Source organism: Toxotes jaculatrix, chromosome 5, assembly GCF_017976425.1.
Source record: "Toxotes jaculatrix isolate fToxJac2 chromosome 5, fToxJac2.pri, whole genome shotgun sequence".
Taxonomy (NCBI): Eukaryota; Metazoa; Chordata; class Actinopteri; family Toxotidae; genus Toxotes; species Toxotes jaculatrix.
In genome coordinates this window covers 13,864,277-13,879,914 of record NC_054398.1, presented here as the reverse complement: position 1 = coordinate 13,879,914, position 15,638 = coordinate 13,864,277, and the positions used below count along the sequence as shown (strand labels likewise).

At 40.8% G+C, this 15,638-nt stretch overlaps 3 protein-coding genes across 5 annotated transcripts; 1 reads left to right on the top strand and 2 right to left on the bottom strand.

The window, feature by feature from the left end:
- The first annotated feature begins 302 nt into the window (after positions 1 to 302).
- LOC121182452 (cadherin-related family member 5) lies at positions 303 to 6,839 on the top strand. The gene is made up of 15 exons (XM_041038954.1): positions 303 to 393; positions 497 to 711; positions 1,642 to 1,698; positions 1,805 to 1,897; positions 2,025 to 2,111; positions 2,201 to 2,311; positions 2,524 to 2,694; positions 3,241 to 3,331; positions 3,412 to 3,518; positions 3,627 to 3,827; positions 3,948 to 4,079; positions 4,760 to 4,838; positions 4,931 to 5,121; positions 5,216 to 5,236; positions 5,820 to 6,839. The coding sequence occupies exons 1-15, from the start codon at positions 303 to 305 to the stop codon at positions 6,837 to 6,839; spliced, it is 2,667 nt and encodes an 888-aa protein (XP_040894888.1).
- Positions 6,840 to 8,436: 1,597 nt separating this feature from the next.
- calub (calumenin b) lies at positions 8,437 to 12,907 on the bottom strand. The gene is made up of 7 exons (XM_041038950.1): positions 12,828 to 12,907; positions 11,367 to 11,609; positions 10,945 to 11,138; positions 10,648 to 10,814; positions 10,471 to 10,531; positions 10,020 to 10,219; positions 8,437 to 9,780 (listed from the first exon to the last, which is right to left on the bottom strand). Exons 2-7 carry the CDS (start codon positions 11,585 to 11,587, stop codon positions 9,676 to 9,678), a joined length of 948 nt encoding a protein of 315 aa, XP_040894884.1. The 5' UTR covers positions 11,588 to 11,609; positions 12,828 to 12,907; the 3' UTR covers positions 8,437 to 9,675.
- Positions 12,908 to 13,266: 359 nt separating this feature from the next.
- On the bottom strand, positions 13,267 to 15,638 carry gtf3c6 (general transcription factor IIIC, polypeptide 6, alpha). Of its 3 annotated transcripts, XM_041038073.1 has the most exons (7): positions 15,494 to 15,638; positions 15,146 to 15,226; positions 14,945 to 15,008; positions 14,552 to 14,596; positions 14,349 to 14,456; positions 13,971 to 14,121; positions 13,267 to 13,925 (listed from the first exon to the last, which is right to left on the bottom strand). In XM_041038073.1, the coding sequence occupies exons 1-6, from the start codon at positions 15,515 to 15,517 to the stop codon at positions 13,991 to 13,993; spliced, it is 453 nt and encodes a 150-aa protein (XP_040894007.1). In that variant the 5' UTR covers positions 15,518 to 15,638; the 3' UTR covers positions 13,267 to 13,925; positions 13,971 to 13,990. The 3 variants fall into 3 exon arrangements, with proteins under 3 accessions (XP_040894007.1, XP_040894005.1, XP_040894008.1); XM_041038071.1 differs by having other exon boundaries at positions 13,267 to 14,121; XM_041038074.1 differs by having other exon boundaries at positions 13,267 to 14,118.

Sequence of the window (15,638 nt, the reverse complement as noted above, 5' to 3'; positions counted from 1 at the left end):
GGTCTGCTCTCTCAGACTGGGGAAAGCGAGGCAGAAACCCATGTACTGGGGATTAAAGGGAATTATGGGACAGAGTAGAGAGTGCGTGTTTGTATTTGTACATTAGGAGAGGTTCTTAACCTAATGATGATTCTTAAGACGTATTGCCATCAAGGCACGGAGTAAAGCTCAGTCTAACCCATTCATTTACACTGTAGAGGATGAATGGATAACTCTGTTTAGTTCATAGACTTCATTCTTTTTCTTTCTCTCTCCACTCTCTCCAGGCAGAACTATATCCTGAGGCTTGACAAAGCCCAGGAATGGCCCTCACTGGGCTGAAATGGACTGTGTTTCAGGCCAGCGCTCTAGTCTGCTCGCTGCTGGCCTTCCTATGTCTGCACACAGCCACAGGTAGAGCTAATTCACATTTGTTCCTAGTGGAGTTTGGTTCTTGGCTGGAATGAATGGGTTTCTAACTCTGTGCATAAATTTGTCTGCATGTACATTTACACAGGAATGTCAGGGTGGGGTGGATGTTTGGATGGTCAGGATATATTTGCGGCCATCAAAGAAAACAGCCTTTCGGGGGAAGTTGTTGCTGAGCTCATGGCTGACACCACAATGGATGGAGTACACTGGAGCCTGGACGGAAAGGATGCTGATTGGTTCTTCTTGGACGCAAGAAACATCCGACTGAACACGTCAGCTGACAAGATTCTGGATCGAGAGGTAATGACTTAGGATTCGTCCCCCTAAACACATTGATCCGAATGTTGGAACTTTCTTATAATTGGTAAGCCATGAATATAATTCAAGGATGATGGATTTTGTGTTTGCAGACTATTTGTCGAGTCTGTAGGAAGGCTTGGAATAGTGTGGGGCAGCAATCAGGAGGCTGTATCTAAGTTTAGAACAAACTATCACAGATTGAACCTCATCCTTGGACTGAACACAATCTCTCTTACCGTCATCCTCTTCCCAGCCAGCTGTCTTACATCATGGCAGCTGTTAAAGGGTCAAAAAGATTAGCAGTCTCTTCTCTGTCTCACTCTGTCCTGAAAAAAGACCAGTTCATTATGTTAAAGAAGAGCTGAATAGAGGGCAAACAGACTTGTAGATCTTGGAGACGTTTCACCTTTCATCCGTGAGGCTTCTTCAGCTGGAACACTTTCAGGATCTACAACCAAGTCCAGTTGCCCTCAGTTCAGACCTTCTTGGACAGCCATGACCTGGATGACTGAGAAGCCATAGACAATTCAATAACAAAAAAAGTGTTCTATGTGTCCTAATAGTTTTGTTATTTGACAATTTTTGTCATAAGAACTTTTAAGAGCTTTTTTATGCCACAGGTTTTAGACTCTGGTTGCTTTACCAAGGTCAAATGATTTTAGCCATCTACTGCTTGGATTTTTGCTGGATTGACCCCAGAATCTTTGTCTTTATGTGAGGAAACACTAGAGAAATTTGTCCTGGTTGCTGCTGAGATGCTTGGCAGAGTAATTTCCCAATTAAAACCAGCAACACGCCTTTTAGACCCCATTCCATAGCTATGCTGACAACATGCATTGCTGTACCTGCTGTATTTGTGTTAAAATATTTGATCACGTTAAATGGTCTTCTTTTCATATCTGTTCTCATCTCTCTGTTTCCCCCTCTCAGGCCCAAGGTCCTGTCCTAATGGCTGAGTTATTATGTTATGAAGAAGACACACTTCAGGTGCACTTCATCCCACCATCTTACTAATTTTTCCTCAATGTGTCATCTGACATTCAAACTTGTATGTGTCCTTTTATGTATTTATTTGCTGTTGTTGTTGTTGTAGAGCGTGTACAGGGTCATGGTGGAGATTCTAAATGAGAATGATAACTCACCTGGGTTTGCAGAAAACACTGTCCAGTCTCTTATTATCAGTGAGGTATGACATTTTCACAAACATGTGCACAAATCTGTGCATGCATACTAAAAACATATAAGACTAAAATATCACTACTACTACTGTTTTTAGTGATTCCTGCCTGCGTTTCTGTCTGTGTGATTTCCAGCTGACTCCAGTGAATACTGTGGTCTTTACTGTTCAGGCCACAGATGCAGATAACGACAAGATCATTTACTCCATTGACCAGACATCTGTGAGTTTTACTCTTTACACTCTTAACAAGAAGGAGCACACACACATAATCACTGCATTGCTGTTCATGTTTTTGTATGTGTTCTGCAGCCTGATGCGGAGTACTTCAAAGTTGATCTCCCAAACAGTGGAGAGGTGATCCTGTCCAAGCCTCTAGACTATGAGACTAAAATTCTTCTCACTGTCACCATCCATGCCTCGGTATGGTACACACATTCATCTAAATAATTGAATTCATCTCTACATTTCTATAATTTATCCCAAAGTCAAGATTTCATTCCCTGATTCTCCTGAGAATTACTACTACAGACGCTGAACCATACGTCAGTTCATGCATCCATCCATTTCTCCATGAAAGAATGCTTTACCAGTGTAATATCCTCTAAGGAAAACTTGACTTGTCATTACCTCAGGAAATGAGTACTGTTGAGCGCTTCAACACCAGCACCAACATCACCATCACTGTCCTGGATGGAGATGACCAGTACCCACAGTTTCTGCCCTGCACGCTGCTTTTCCAAGATGAGACCAGTCGCATCTGCACCAGCCCTGTGTACACAGTCAACGTCACAGAGGGGGAAGAGGTCAGTAGATAAAAACCTTCCCTCAGTCACAGAACACACATATTAGTGTTATATACTGTAGAATTTCCATATAATATTCTGGGTTGTATTTTCCACATCATTTACCTCATGTAAAGCTTGGTTACAAAGCGTTTTTGAGATAATGCAATAGGTTCAGAAAGGGTTTAATGTGCACATACATAATCATTTAACTGACTTGAAAATGAAAAATCCCAGCAACGCAGGTGTTTGGTGTTGTGCAGCAACCATTCGTAGGCTTTGAAAGCGTACTTGTGGTGTGATCATGTTATATCTATACTCATAAATAGCAGATTTACTGCCCTATTTGTGAGGCAATCTTGTGTTTTAGCACTCATATTCAAATGACATTGTGTAACTGCATGATTAAGTCTTAACTCTGACTCTGAAAACATTCTGAGATCATATGGATATTTGACAAGCTCAGTTTCTGCCAAATTGCAAGATCCAGGCTTCTCAGGCGTCTGTTTATGACTACAATATATAAGGATCTGATTAGAAGACCACTAAATGTGTTTCATGCTGCAGGACATTGTGCTGGACTTCTCTCCTGGTCCCATTCATGCGGTGGATGGAGATAGAGGACTCAGCTCTCCACTCAGTTATGCCATTCTCTCAGGTACCATACACAGCTTACAACATTTAAAATGTGCTGTACTTTTTTGTGTACATCTGTAACTGTGTTTGTGTTCATGCTAGGAGACGACGATGGCCGTTTCCTGATGGATAAAGAGACAGGGGTTGTGAAACTCATTCAGGGGGTGAGAGACAGACTCACAACTCCAGTGCTGCATCTTAAGGTCATGGTAAGACCCACATACTCAGTGATCATAGCAGGGTTCATAGCAAGATACCAACTTTTCTTTCTTACTCACAATACTATTCTCTCTATTGTCTCTGTGTCTCTCACCCAGGCATACCAAGACGATGACCCCAGGAAATACTCTGTTGCTACAGTGTTGGTCCGAATCCTGGCAGAGAACCAGTTTCATCCAGAGTTTGACAAAGCTGAATATTATGGCTTTGTAAATGCTGGAAAGAGCCCTGCCTCTCTGGTCAATACCTATGGCAGCAAAGCACTGATGTTACATGTCCAAGACCACGACTTTAACTACGTATGCACTGCTACATGAACAGATATAGAACAATCATCATGGTCCACAAATGATCAGTGCAGTTCCATATTTGTTTAGTTTTCTGTTACCCATCAACTCCTTTCCTCCATGAATTGACAGGGTTTCAACCCCATGATCTACTTCACATTAAGTCCTACATCCAATCACACAGAGATCTACCAACTTACACAGGAGGGGCTTCTGATCGCCAGGGCAAATCAACTCAAACCAAAACAGAGACACATTCTAGAGGTGAGTTTCAAACCTCATATTTGATTTTTCACTTTTAGACCAATAACTACATTTAAAAAATGTTATTTTACATATATGGTTTTCTTTTTAATGAAAGTGTTTAGATTGATTTCCTGTATTGCATGAAAGCTGATTGACATAGTAAATCCATCATAAGGCTGATCAGATGGTTAAAAGCAAAGAAATCCTATAGGTAGTAATACACTATTTTTTTTCAAGCACAGCAACATCACTCACTGTAGTATAATTACACAAATGCAATAAGAAAACCAGTTAGTAAAGGTTAACTATTTCTGTCCAACAGGAACTAGAAGAAAATAAAATTAAGGGAAAAAAAGGAAATGAAAATTAAGGAAATAAAATTTACCTCTCATCTGTAGTCAGCTGGGATAGACTCCAACTCCCCGCGACCCTGACGGATTAAGCGGTATAGGAGATGGATGGATGGAAATAAAATTAACCAGCATGTCCTAAACCTTACTAAAAACAAGACTGATCTGATATTCAATGAACATGTCCTGTTGCAACAACTAAAACATAGTTTTACTGAATATTCACATGCTGCTAAATCAGTTAATCCAGCTTATCCTATTGCACAACCTCTTTGTCTTTTATCAAAATCTCGTAATGACTAAAGGTATAAAAACAACGATGTGATAAACAGTCAAAATACTTTACAGGTAACAGCTATAGACCAGGAGTCAGGCGATGCCGCCTCTGCTACTGTAGTGGTCGAGGTGTTGTCTGAAGGACAATCAAGTAAGGATATACACTTAGATGTTCACATACACTGCTTATTGCTATTGAGCCTTCAGACTGAAACACTGTGTATCTGTCTGTGTACACTGCAGTCCCTCTAAGTCCGCTGGGAGATGACCGTCTGATAGGCTGCACTGTGGGCAAAGCTTTGTTCCTGAGCATGGTATTCATGACTGTGCTTGGATGTATCTTGTTTGTGGTGATGTGGTTGAAGAGGAAACATAAGGTAAAGAGGGACCCGTTGGAGAGAGGCTGTGTGGCCCAGGGCAAACACCCCAATGTGGTGAGATTATTATGACAATAATGTAAGTTAACATTTAGAAGGATTTGTTTGTAAATAAGTTCTGAAATGTTCTCTACTGCATATATTCCCACAGAGCTTACAGTGGTTCCAACTGGTGAGTTACTTACTTTCTTTTGTAACTCCTTCACTCTTGCCCTGATTTCCAGTCCCATTCCTTTACAAACAACTACTTTATAAAGAATTCACTGTATGTGATTACTATAAATTTGATCCAGTGATCTAATGAGAGTGAACTGCCGTAATTTCTATTAAAGTAAGATGGTGAACATGGTAAACATTGTGCCTGGTAAACAAAGGCATGTTACCATTGTACCATTAGCTACTGCAACATTAACATGTTGACATTAGCATTTAGCTCAAAACACCAGTGCACATCAGGACAGACTCACAGATATGCTAGCATGGCCATAGACTTTTTGTTGCAAATATTACTGGACAGGGTTTTTTGCATGAGTATATCCACAGGATGTGGATGCATAACAGTTCACCTGAATATACCACGAAAGCGTGTTAGAGACTGTCACATCATGTTTTAACCTCAACCATCCTTTCACTCACCCTACCAGCTGATGGGTGAAAAAACTAAACAAAAACAAAAGCAAACAAAAAAACAAACAGTGGCTGTACACCATGTCTTCTTTCCAAACATTGACTTAATGACTGTGGTCACTCCTCAGGTGAGTCATCGCAGTGCCATGCCGCACATGGAGGAAGTACCCTTTAATAATGAAGAATATGGAACCTGCAATCCCTCCTTCAGCTTTCCTGAAAAACCTAGTGTTTACGCCCACCAAGACCTCCCCTCCTGCCGAGGACCTGTTCCGCCCAGTACGACTGCTGCACCTGACACCAGAGTCATCCCCACCGAAAATGTGTGCAGCCCTGTGACATTCAATCACAATGTTTCTGCACCAATCAAAAGCTCCTCTAGTTCACCTACCTTTCACCCAGCCACTGAGGACGTGAATCATACACACATGGCTCAAGACGCTGCACCATCCAAAGAAAACCTTGACTCACCACCTGCTACATTCCTGGACCCTACTGAGACACTACCTAACAACAGTCCAGGCCCTGAAACTCATGATGCCACTAGCACTCCTCCTTTCACTTGCCCTGATTCACAAACCCCGCAAACAACCACCAGTGATGACCCTGTGACCAGCCCCTCCTCTCAAACCAGTATTCCATGCAGTCACACCCGAATTGCGTCAGCAGAAATAGACAAACCGTTCCGCAAACCTCGTGTGAAGACACCCCCATATTCACCTTTACTGTCCTCACCCCTTCCCAAGCAGGGGAGCACACCCCCACCCACCCCCGAGCATGCACCTTTAAAAGCCAGACTGGTACATATAGATAAGTCACCCACTGACACACCTCCAGTGACACCAGAGCGAACATCTATGACTCTAAGCGCAGAAGTAGACCAGCCCTCCACATCACTGGACCAAACAGACCAATCAGAACTCCCAGTTGCAGATGGTGGTACTCCATCTCAGGACAGAAGGTCCTCAGCGAACTCTGGACACACCCAGGATGGCCAAAGGAAGGGGGATGAGGATGATGATGGTTTTCTAGGAGATGAAGATGCAGACAAGAACAGTGAGGGTGAGGGTGAGTTAGAGTCAGACGAAGAGGAGCTGCTGAGAGTGATTGCTCGATGTAATCCCATTTTTATCACATTTAGTAAGTGATGTTACTATAATATCGCAGGCACCGAGAGTGACGGGGTGGACGACAGAGCACGCAGGAGGTAAAGTGAAGACGGATGACAGAGAGCAGACAGCGGGCACGTCATCGAGCAAGAAAGAAACACTACAGTCTGATTCTGCAGTGCTGTAGGTACTACAGAGACATGAAAGAGGACAGAATATTGTACATATACAAGATACACAGCTCAGGGGCTACAAAAGGAAAGATGTGTATGTTCACACACCGTATAGACCATATGTAAACTCTTACAAAAGCACTTAACAACAATACACGTTTCTGTTACATTCTTACCACATCATTAACCTAGATGACAGGGATAAGCGACCTTTAATGCACAAGGTTCATTAAAAAAAAAATCAAACTTACTGTGTATTATGTATTTTTCAACAATACAGTATACAATATTCACCCACTGTAACAATAGCACCTATATACCATCTTGTCATGAGTCAAGATTTTTTCTCTTTGTTTACGAATGATGAGATTGTGTTCTCTTAAAGGGTAAATCCACAAGAAATCACAGAAAACGGCTCCTCTCTGGAATTAAAATTCCACAAGGACAGAACGTCTGACCCCCCACATTCCGCTCAGTGATGTCACAGCGGGTGTTCTATTTCAGCTGTGACATCACGGGAGTACGGAATGCTGGACCCTTTAAACTCACAGAGAAATGTCCAGCAGCTGTGTTGCACCCTGCGCGGTTCCCTGTGGAATTACCCTTTTAATAGCTGCAGAGTACTGTATGTTTAAAACTTTTACATAGTGTACTGCAGCGATAATTGTTTTGGTTTGCCTACTCTACAAGCTGCCTCAGTTTTTTCTTTGAACATGAGTAAAGTTATTGTTGGACTGAAACAATGAGCCATGAGAAGTTATTGAAGAGAAACTGTGCTGCCTGCTCCGCTTGGCCAGGTGAACAAGAGGGTTGGGTTTAGGTTTGAGTTGGGCCCCAAGCCACTAAAAGTCCTAAATCGACAATTTAAAAAGGGAAAGCTGTATGTTCATCAGCATTTATCTGGGTAAATTGAAACAATAAATAATCTACATCTGACACGTGGTGATTAGAACAGTGATATGCCTTGAGAATAGACCGCAAGCATTGTATACCATAATCAGTTGTGATATTTTTGAGTGTCTGTAGATTCAAATTGACAATATTTGATTTATTATGTGGAGATTAGGAAACAAAGTGTTCTCCTGAGAGCAACGGTGACAGGAAAAGAGTCTGAAACAGTAATCCAGAGATTCAGTGAGTCAGCTGCCTGAAGGAAACCAGGAAACAGAACATTTCCTAAAGAGGCAGAAAGCTGAAAAACAAAAAAACAAAACACATTAATGCAACACTGACAAATTTCAATGCCAACTTAAAGCTATTAAAGATCTTTTAAATCATATTTATACAAAATGTGAAGGTTTTGGGGCAAAAAAAACTGAGTCTGCCTCTTTTTCCCCCACAGAAACAACTTCTGAGAGCACTAGCTTGGCAACAGAGCGTGATAAGCACCAAATCATTTATAATATCAAGTGCCATGTAAAGGACACCTCACAACTAGTACAAGTCAAAAGAATACATCAGACTAAAAGCTCCAATTTTATTTGTTTTTACTGAGACATTCTCATCAATCGCAAAAACTGGACCTGCTTGTTTTAGTGCTCCGTTTGCAGACCAACAACTTATTTACAGTAAAGTCACTAGTGAAAGGCTTGTTGCTGCAGTGAGCCTGTAAAAAAACATTATCATATACATTACAGTATAGCATAAAAATTATCAACAGTGGTTATAAATGGTGGTAGTGATAATACGAGCATAAACATATATAGGAAGGAAAAGGAGCATATTTTTTTTTGCCTTTACAAAAAAAGGACAAAGGTTTTTGCTTGGCACACAAATGAGTTAATAGTTCAGCTGAATCAAACAAAATCAAAACATAGCCTCAAAACAACAGGGGAAGCCAGTCATCAGGAGGACTATGTACACACATAAATTCACATGCTCACTCTCACATACTCTCACACGCACACTGTTGAGGTGATGAGAAAGAAGAAAAGAGGCAGCTTCGAGGACAAAGCATCCATCAGTCCCTAAGTTCATCTTGATTTCTTCAACTTACAAACAGCACAACCAGCTTGTGTCAACATGGATGCTTTGGGGGCCAGTATAGCAAACACAGCGTGGTCCCACTGATGATACTGTATTGCACTAGTCCAAATAGTCTTCATTGTCAACTGAAATTTACTCCTCGCTCCAAACACCTATACTATGTAACGAATGATCAATAAAAACATCAAAACAAAGTTCAAGTGAATCAGAAACTAGTATTCTCAGTGAGAGTCTGATTACACGATTAGACAGAGGAGTAGGACAAATTCTAATGGCTAGAAATAAGCTTTGTTCTTCACAGTCCAGTGCATTGCAAAAAGAAATGCTATGGCCAACTATTCTGTGAACTGCAAGCCTAAACTTGTTAATCCGTCAAAGGTTTTGTAACAAAACATGGCTATTTCATCATAAAACATACTTTCAAACAAACAAAAAAGTGTCATCTAACACTGTCATTCGCCTGACCTGAACAAGACAGGGATAGGGGGTGGAAGCAGAAAAAAAGGCTGGCGATATATCCCAATCTTATGCACGACTGAGAACGAGGAAACACTGGCCGAGCATGGACATGTTACTTAAAATGTTAGTGTGTGTGTGTGTGTACAATGGGACACATTCAAGAAATCAAATAAATTATTGTCCGTGGCAGTCTACTGTTGGAGGAGTAAGGTGGTATACACAAGATGAATACAAAAGTCTTTAGAGGCAGGTGGATGTTAGAACTCGTCGTGTCGAGTCAGAGCCTCTCCGAAGTCGGTCGCCTGGCTGCCCACGAAGAGGTCGTACTTGTCCACGATTTCTGCCTTGGTCAGACGGCCATCCTGATGGAGGGAGAGTAACAAACAGGATAGGCTTTGTATTTGTGTCAGTACACAAATAAGCATCCCAAATAAGCCCTAAAGGGCTACAATATATCAGCAAAACTAAGGTGTGCTTTCAAACACGCTTTTACTTCCCTTTCAACATTCAGTGAATGAGATAGGAAGTAAAATTCATAAGAAGTGTGAATGTTGTTGTTCTGTTGAAATCTGAAATGATCTGAAACTTCTCCTGTACATACTTTGTCTGCATCTGACTCGTAGACCAGATGCTTGGCCTCCGCTTCAGCATGATCGTAGTCATTGGGCAGGATCCAGTCTCTGGTCTCCTCCTTGTCCATCTTCCCGTCTTTGTTTTTATCTCTAAACTCGGTAAACTGCTCCCTCTCTGTCTTCACCCACTCTGGTTCTGTAGCGTCTCCCTCCTGGTTGTACATGTCACCTAGAGTACAAAAAAAAAAAAGATAAGAGCAGGCTGAGTAAGAGGGTGTTGATGATGTTGCAATGATTCTTTGTACAAGTGCTATTAGTGTTTTGCAATTGCATAAGGAATTGCTGTTTCATCATAATGGTTCCTCAAACATTTACTGATAAACTTTTTTACTCTGTCATCTGTCTTGGCAAGAATAATACCCAAAAATAATGTGGCACAAACTGATGAAACTTATAAGACACTAGGGTATATGAACTCACCTATGTACTCATCCAGATCAATTAAACCATCTCCATTCTTGTCAATGTCTTCCATAGTTTCCTGTGGAAAAGAAAGAGAAGACCAGGCAGTGAGAGGGCATGTAGAAGAAACAGTGTTAGTGTCATCATTTAACACCTATGTGTGAGAGAGAGTATGTGTGTGTGTTTGTCACTCACCAGAACTACAATGTCTTTCATGTGGTCATACTCCTCGGGGTGAAGGAAGGCTGTGAACTCCTCCTTGTTGGCTTTCATGTCATTGTCTTGGTCAGCCATTTTGAATCTTCTCTCATCGCGAGCCATCATCTGCCTGTAGCTGAAGCCATCATCGGGGTCAGGATCATCTGCAAGTCAGAGGGCACAGCTTTGTATAGTGTGTGTGCACAAGTGTGGAAAAGTTCATTTATGTCTGTTTAGTATACAGGTAGCACAACTGGGATACATCAAATGAATTAAAACAATCTGCAGCCGTACCAAGAATGTATCCATATGTGGCGTTCTTGTACTCCTCCCAGGACACCACCTCATCCCCGTTGAGGTCATGACTCTTCCACTGTCTATCCACATCATCGTAGATCCACCTCTTCTGAGCGTGCTTGATCCACTTCTTCATCTCCTCGACTGTCACATAGCCATCCTTATCCTCATCTATACGTTCAACCAACATGCTGCAGAGAAATGGCAAACGTTCAGATTGTTCCTTCACAATGTCTAGTGGTGTGTCACCTCAGATGAAATTTACAGAACCCTCAGGTGAAACCACAGTAACACAACAACTATTATTCATGCATTCCGCTAGAAAAATTATTTCCATTATGGCTGTAAAAGAAGAAGAAACCTCGTATATCCCCAGTAATTCAACAGATTCACACAGTCCCCCTAACATGTATAATTACCCGAGTCTCTCCTTGCTCTCCTCTGGTGTGAGCTGGTCGAATGTCTTGGCCTCCTCCTGTCCCAGAAATGCTTCATGGTCATAGTCGAAGTTCTCTGCATCATCGTGCTCTCGGTTACTCAGGGGTTCATCGTGGTGAACACGGTCTTTTTTCTCGGTGGGTTTGCTGGTGGCATAAACCACACAGAGAGCAAAGCACATGACAAGTGGCCGCAGCTCCATCTTGCGTATGTGCAAAAGCCGTCTGGGCAACAAGTCCAAACAAAGAAAAAAAAGAGCGATGGTTATTGCTCATACAGATTTTGGAAAAAAAAAAACCCAAAAAACAACTTTGCATGCATATCTAAGTTAACTGTGTACTTTTTCATACTGGCGTACAAACAGATTGTGTCAGCACAGCTTTTGACTTGGTGCTACTCAACTCTGCACATGCCAGTTTAGAAGTGTATGACTCATGGTGCAGGCAAATACTCCAGCTATGCCAGGAATTACTAGGGTCAACTGTTACAGCTGATGCAATCTCACGTTTGTTTTACTTCTGTAGCAGCTGACATCCTATATATTGTATTACCACCAGCTCAGCAATTCTCAAAACATTAACATAATCATTCACACACAACAAGTTATTAATTTGTTTTTAACTAATACCTCTGAATTTTGAATTTATCAAACTAGATTACAAACTACTGTTACTTTATTGGGAATACTTTACTAAAACTCATGCCCTCTGATACAACAGCCCTGCAACACATCTTCCCTCCATGAAGGTTATAGTTTTCAGGTTATGTTTGGGCTGTTTTAAAGAGGTATTGATTCAAGTTTTTGTCCGTATCACTGTATCACACCATATCACCCAATACAATCCAAAGCACCACAAACTACAGACTTGCTATAAAAAAACTACACATTGAGACCTTCATTAAGATTTGATTTATTGCAGGGCTGTTGTATTAACTTAAGCAAATCAAGAAAAAGTAAGGTAAAGAGGCAAAAATGCAACACACACAATTTGCATTTACTCCATGATAATCTATTTAAAGGTAATCTGCCAGGAACCAAATCGTTTTAAAAAGAGATGGTTACGTTAATATCATTGCAACATCAGCGAAATACTAGTATTCGGATACGGGGAAAAAGCATTATGATCGGTCGATTCCTTCTTAAAAGATGTCCACTGTTGACTGCATTACTGTGGCACATCATACTGTCTCTCAGTAGCAGTAGTTTGTGTAAAGTTATTTCCATTTACCACCGTTTCCATCCAAACCAAAGGATAGAGACTAACATTATACTGGCTAACCTAGGGTGCCGTTAGTTTAACCTGCCGTTTCACTCGTCCGGTGAAGGTAATTAGGCAACTACATAATCGCTCATAATGCATCTTTCCAAAGACTAGCTACAGGAGAAACACTTCTTTGTTACTTTTTGTATTTTAAAACAAACATTTATCGGAGTAACTCACCGGTGTCTTCAGGGAAGTTCGTCGTTGCAGTTTTCGACCCTCCCCTCGGAAACACACCCATGCACTTCCTGTGCTAAAACACCAACCGACCAATCAGGCTCTGAGAAGGCGAGTGTGATGTCGCTCGCTGATTGGTCTACTTCAGGAGAACATCGGTGATTGGATTGGCCGAGAACCGCCACGTCCTCAAAGTCAACAAAACCCCGTTCATTCATAAAACTGACACTACAGTGTTTGAGACAAGTAAGCTGGACAGAAGCAGCACCAAAAGCCGTAATTTTCCCGCTCTAGTGAAGAGGAACAACACCATAAACTGCAGTAGCAGTGTTATTTATTTAATTAATATTAAGTTTTTTAAAACATGGAAGGCACTGGGGCCTGAGTGGCAAACTTTTGCTCATTCCAAATCAGTGTACATTCAAAAAATAAAGATGGCGAGTTTTCCGTGAGCCAAATTTATTTAATCAACAAATAAAACATTTTCACTTACTTTTAGCAGTAACACTGTAAACATTATCTCTATAATAGTGCTGATAAAATTATTACAAATCAGAAAATAAGGTCTTTATATTTTTAAGTCAAGCACCCTTGTCACTAAATGTACAAATGGCTCATTGTCCAGTGAGCACATTTCTGCTATAACCTTGCCGTTGAAGTAGATTTCTGACTAGGGCTGCAAATAAAGATAATTCTCATTATCTATTAATCTGCACCCAAAATCCAAAACAATAAGACATACCCACTACACTTTCATACTTCTCAAGATGATGTAATCAAGTCTCTTTTTTGCCCAAACAACAGTATAAAACCCCCAATAAATGTAAACAAGTAAAATCAACAAATTCTCACATTTCAGAGGACTGAAACACTACATTTGACATATTCACATGAGAAATGACTTGAGTATCAAAAGAGTTGCTGACTCATTTTTTATCTATTGATCAATTTCTGCAGTTGTGATTCTTTCCCTCTGCTGGTTAGATTGTTGATATCAGAGATCAGAGAAGCACAATGAAAGCACTTCCTGCCGCTAAGCTGAGTATTCCTACCACTGTTCAGTCACTTCTGTCTTTGAATAACCAGAGTCCTCGCACAGCCTCACAAAATGCTGACGTCTCTGCACATGCATAGCAGGGTCATAATGTAACAAACCCCCCTGTTTCTCAACCCACTGCTGAGTCTTCCAAATCTGTGTTGTTCATCTCTTCTTCTGCTTCTGCCTGTTGCTTGTCATTTTCTTCTTGACTGGACTGACAGGTTGTGTCCTTCTGTTCATCACCATCACCGCTTCCTGCTGGGACAACACACACAAAAAAATCCATATTTGGGTTTTTTAGCAATCTTGTGAAAGGCTGATTCTTTGTCAAACTGCAGATAAAAAGGGCAGGTTGGCTCAATCTACTCCTAAAAAGCAGTGATATTTTAAAGTGTGTATCACAAAACACAAGTGATATTAACTGTATTAGATGAAAACAATCACAACACATTTGCACAATGTTGAGTTCAGCTGTTTTGGCTAACCTGTACTGGTTTCACTATCTTTTTTCTCAGTGAGGAAGATTCGTTGCATCATCAGCTTCTTCACGGTGTGGCACATGTACTTGAGCTCTGGACCACTGTCTGCTTTTCCTACAGATATACACCAAAAGGAATTAAAATAATAATAATGATGACTAACTCAAACACAGGAATGAACAGTGAGAACGTATGGAGGAGAGCCTTACCTTTCTGTGGTCCCTCCTCGAATAGCACACAAGTTCCCAAAGCGTCTTTCATAAGGGAAAGGTAAAAAGTAAAACTTTTGTTTACAAGTTCATGGATGCTCTTTCAGTGCTAGTCAAAAATAGTTTGTACATTTTATTTTGAAATAATGAGTCTAAAACTCTGCTTCTATTTTTGCACTGTTTACTGCAAAACAATATATTATTAATGGTGTTGATTAAACGATTCTCAGTTTTCTGAAGGTCATTACTGAAACTGCAGTAGCTGAGCAATGGTTGCAAAAACAGTATTTCAGACTAGAAAATGGCTCTTTTGAGGTGACATGTTGCAACATAACTTGTTTAAAGAAGAACGGAAGGAGAGGGTTTTTTAAATTTAATTTTATTCATTCTCACCTTCATATTCTCCTGCAAACACATACTGTCCAACCTGCATCATGGGCTTCTCACTGTCAATATCCTTGAAGACAAATGGAAAAAAAACTAAGTCAGTGGATCAGCAGTGAGGGACGGACAGTGATGTTTATGTCAATGTCATGCACAGTGGTCAGGTATCTTCTCTGTCTTCACCTAAACACAACAATTCCTGCAACTCACCAGTATCTTGCATGTGCCCCGACACTTGGACAGAAAGTCGTTGTTGATTATACCGGAGAGCTCCACCACAACAAGCTTCTCCTAAACAAAACAAACAGACAAAATGGGTGCTTTTTAAAGAATTATTATAGAAATGAACACAACTTGCTCTACAAACAACGATGAATTTGCAACAGGCAAATAAAAGTAAATTACTATAACTTAACTATTTACATTTACAGGGGCCTGACACAATATTTAGGTCAGAGGCGAAATGAATGTCATTTGTTCCCTATAATCCATAGCTAACGTGTTAGCTCCATGAAGCTAATGTTGATACCGCTATCCGTGTTTTATCTCATTTCATACCTCCTCCTCCCATTCATCATCCATATTCAAAAGTCCTGTAATAAAAGGGTAGTGATAAGAATTAAAAAGTCAAATTCTGCAAATATTATCCAGAAAACACTGCCACAGTATCTTCCTATACAATGTGATAGACGACTTCCGCGAA

What these genes read in the sequence shown, in the direction of transcription:
- LOC121182452 (XM_041038954.1), top strand. Translation starts at nt 303, where the DNA reads ATGGCCCTCACTGGGCTGAAATGGACTGTGTTTCAGGCCAGCGCTCTA. An exon ending in ACAAGATTCTGGATCGAGAG is followed by an intron (nt 712 to 1,641) that starts GTAATGACTTAG and finishes TCCCCCTCTCAG; the next exon opens with GCCCAAGGTCCTGTCCTAAT. An exon ending in AACAGAGACACATTCTAGAG is followed by an intron (nt 4,080 to 4,759) that starts GTGAGTTTCAAA and finishes AATACTTTACAG; the next exon opens with GTAACAGCTATAGACCAGGA.
- gtf3c6 (XM_041038071.1), bottom strand. Translation starts at nt 15,517, where the DNA reads ATGGATGATGAATGGGAGGAGGAG. An exon ending in ATGATGAATGGGAGGAGGAG is followed by an intron (nt 15,227 to 15,493) that starts GTATGAAATGAG and finishes TGTTTTGTTTAG; the next exon opens with GAGAAGCTTGTTGTGGTGGA. An exon ending in GGGGCACATGCAAGATACTG is followed by an intron (nt 15,009 to 15,145) that starts GTGAGTTGCAGG and finishes TTTGTCTTCAAG; the next exon opens with GATATTGACAGTGAGAAGCC.
- calub (XM_041038950.1), bottom strand. Translation starts at nt 11,587, where the DNA reads ATGGAGCTGCGGCCACTTGTCATGTGCTTTGCTCTCTGTGTGGTTTAT. An exon ending in GAGAGCAAGGAGAGACTCGG is followed by an intron (nt 11,139 to 11,366) that starts GTAATTATACAT and finishes ATTTCTCTGCAG; the next exon opens with CATGTTGGTTGAACGTATAG. An exon ending in CACATATGGATACATTCTTG is followed by an intron (nt 10,815 to 10,944) that starts GTACGGCTGCAG and finishes TCTGACTTGCAG; the next exon opens with ATGATCCTGACCCCGATGAT.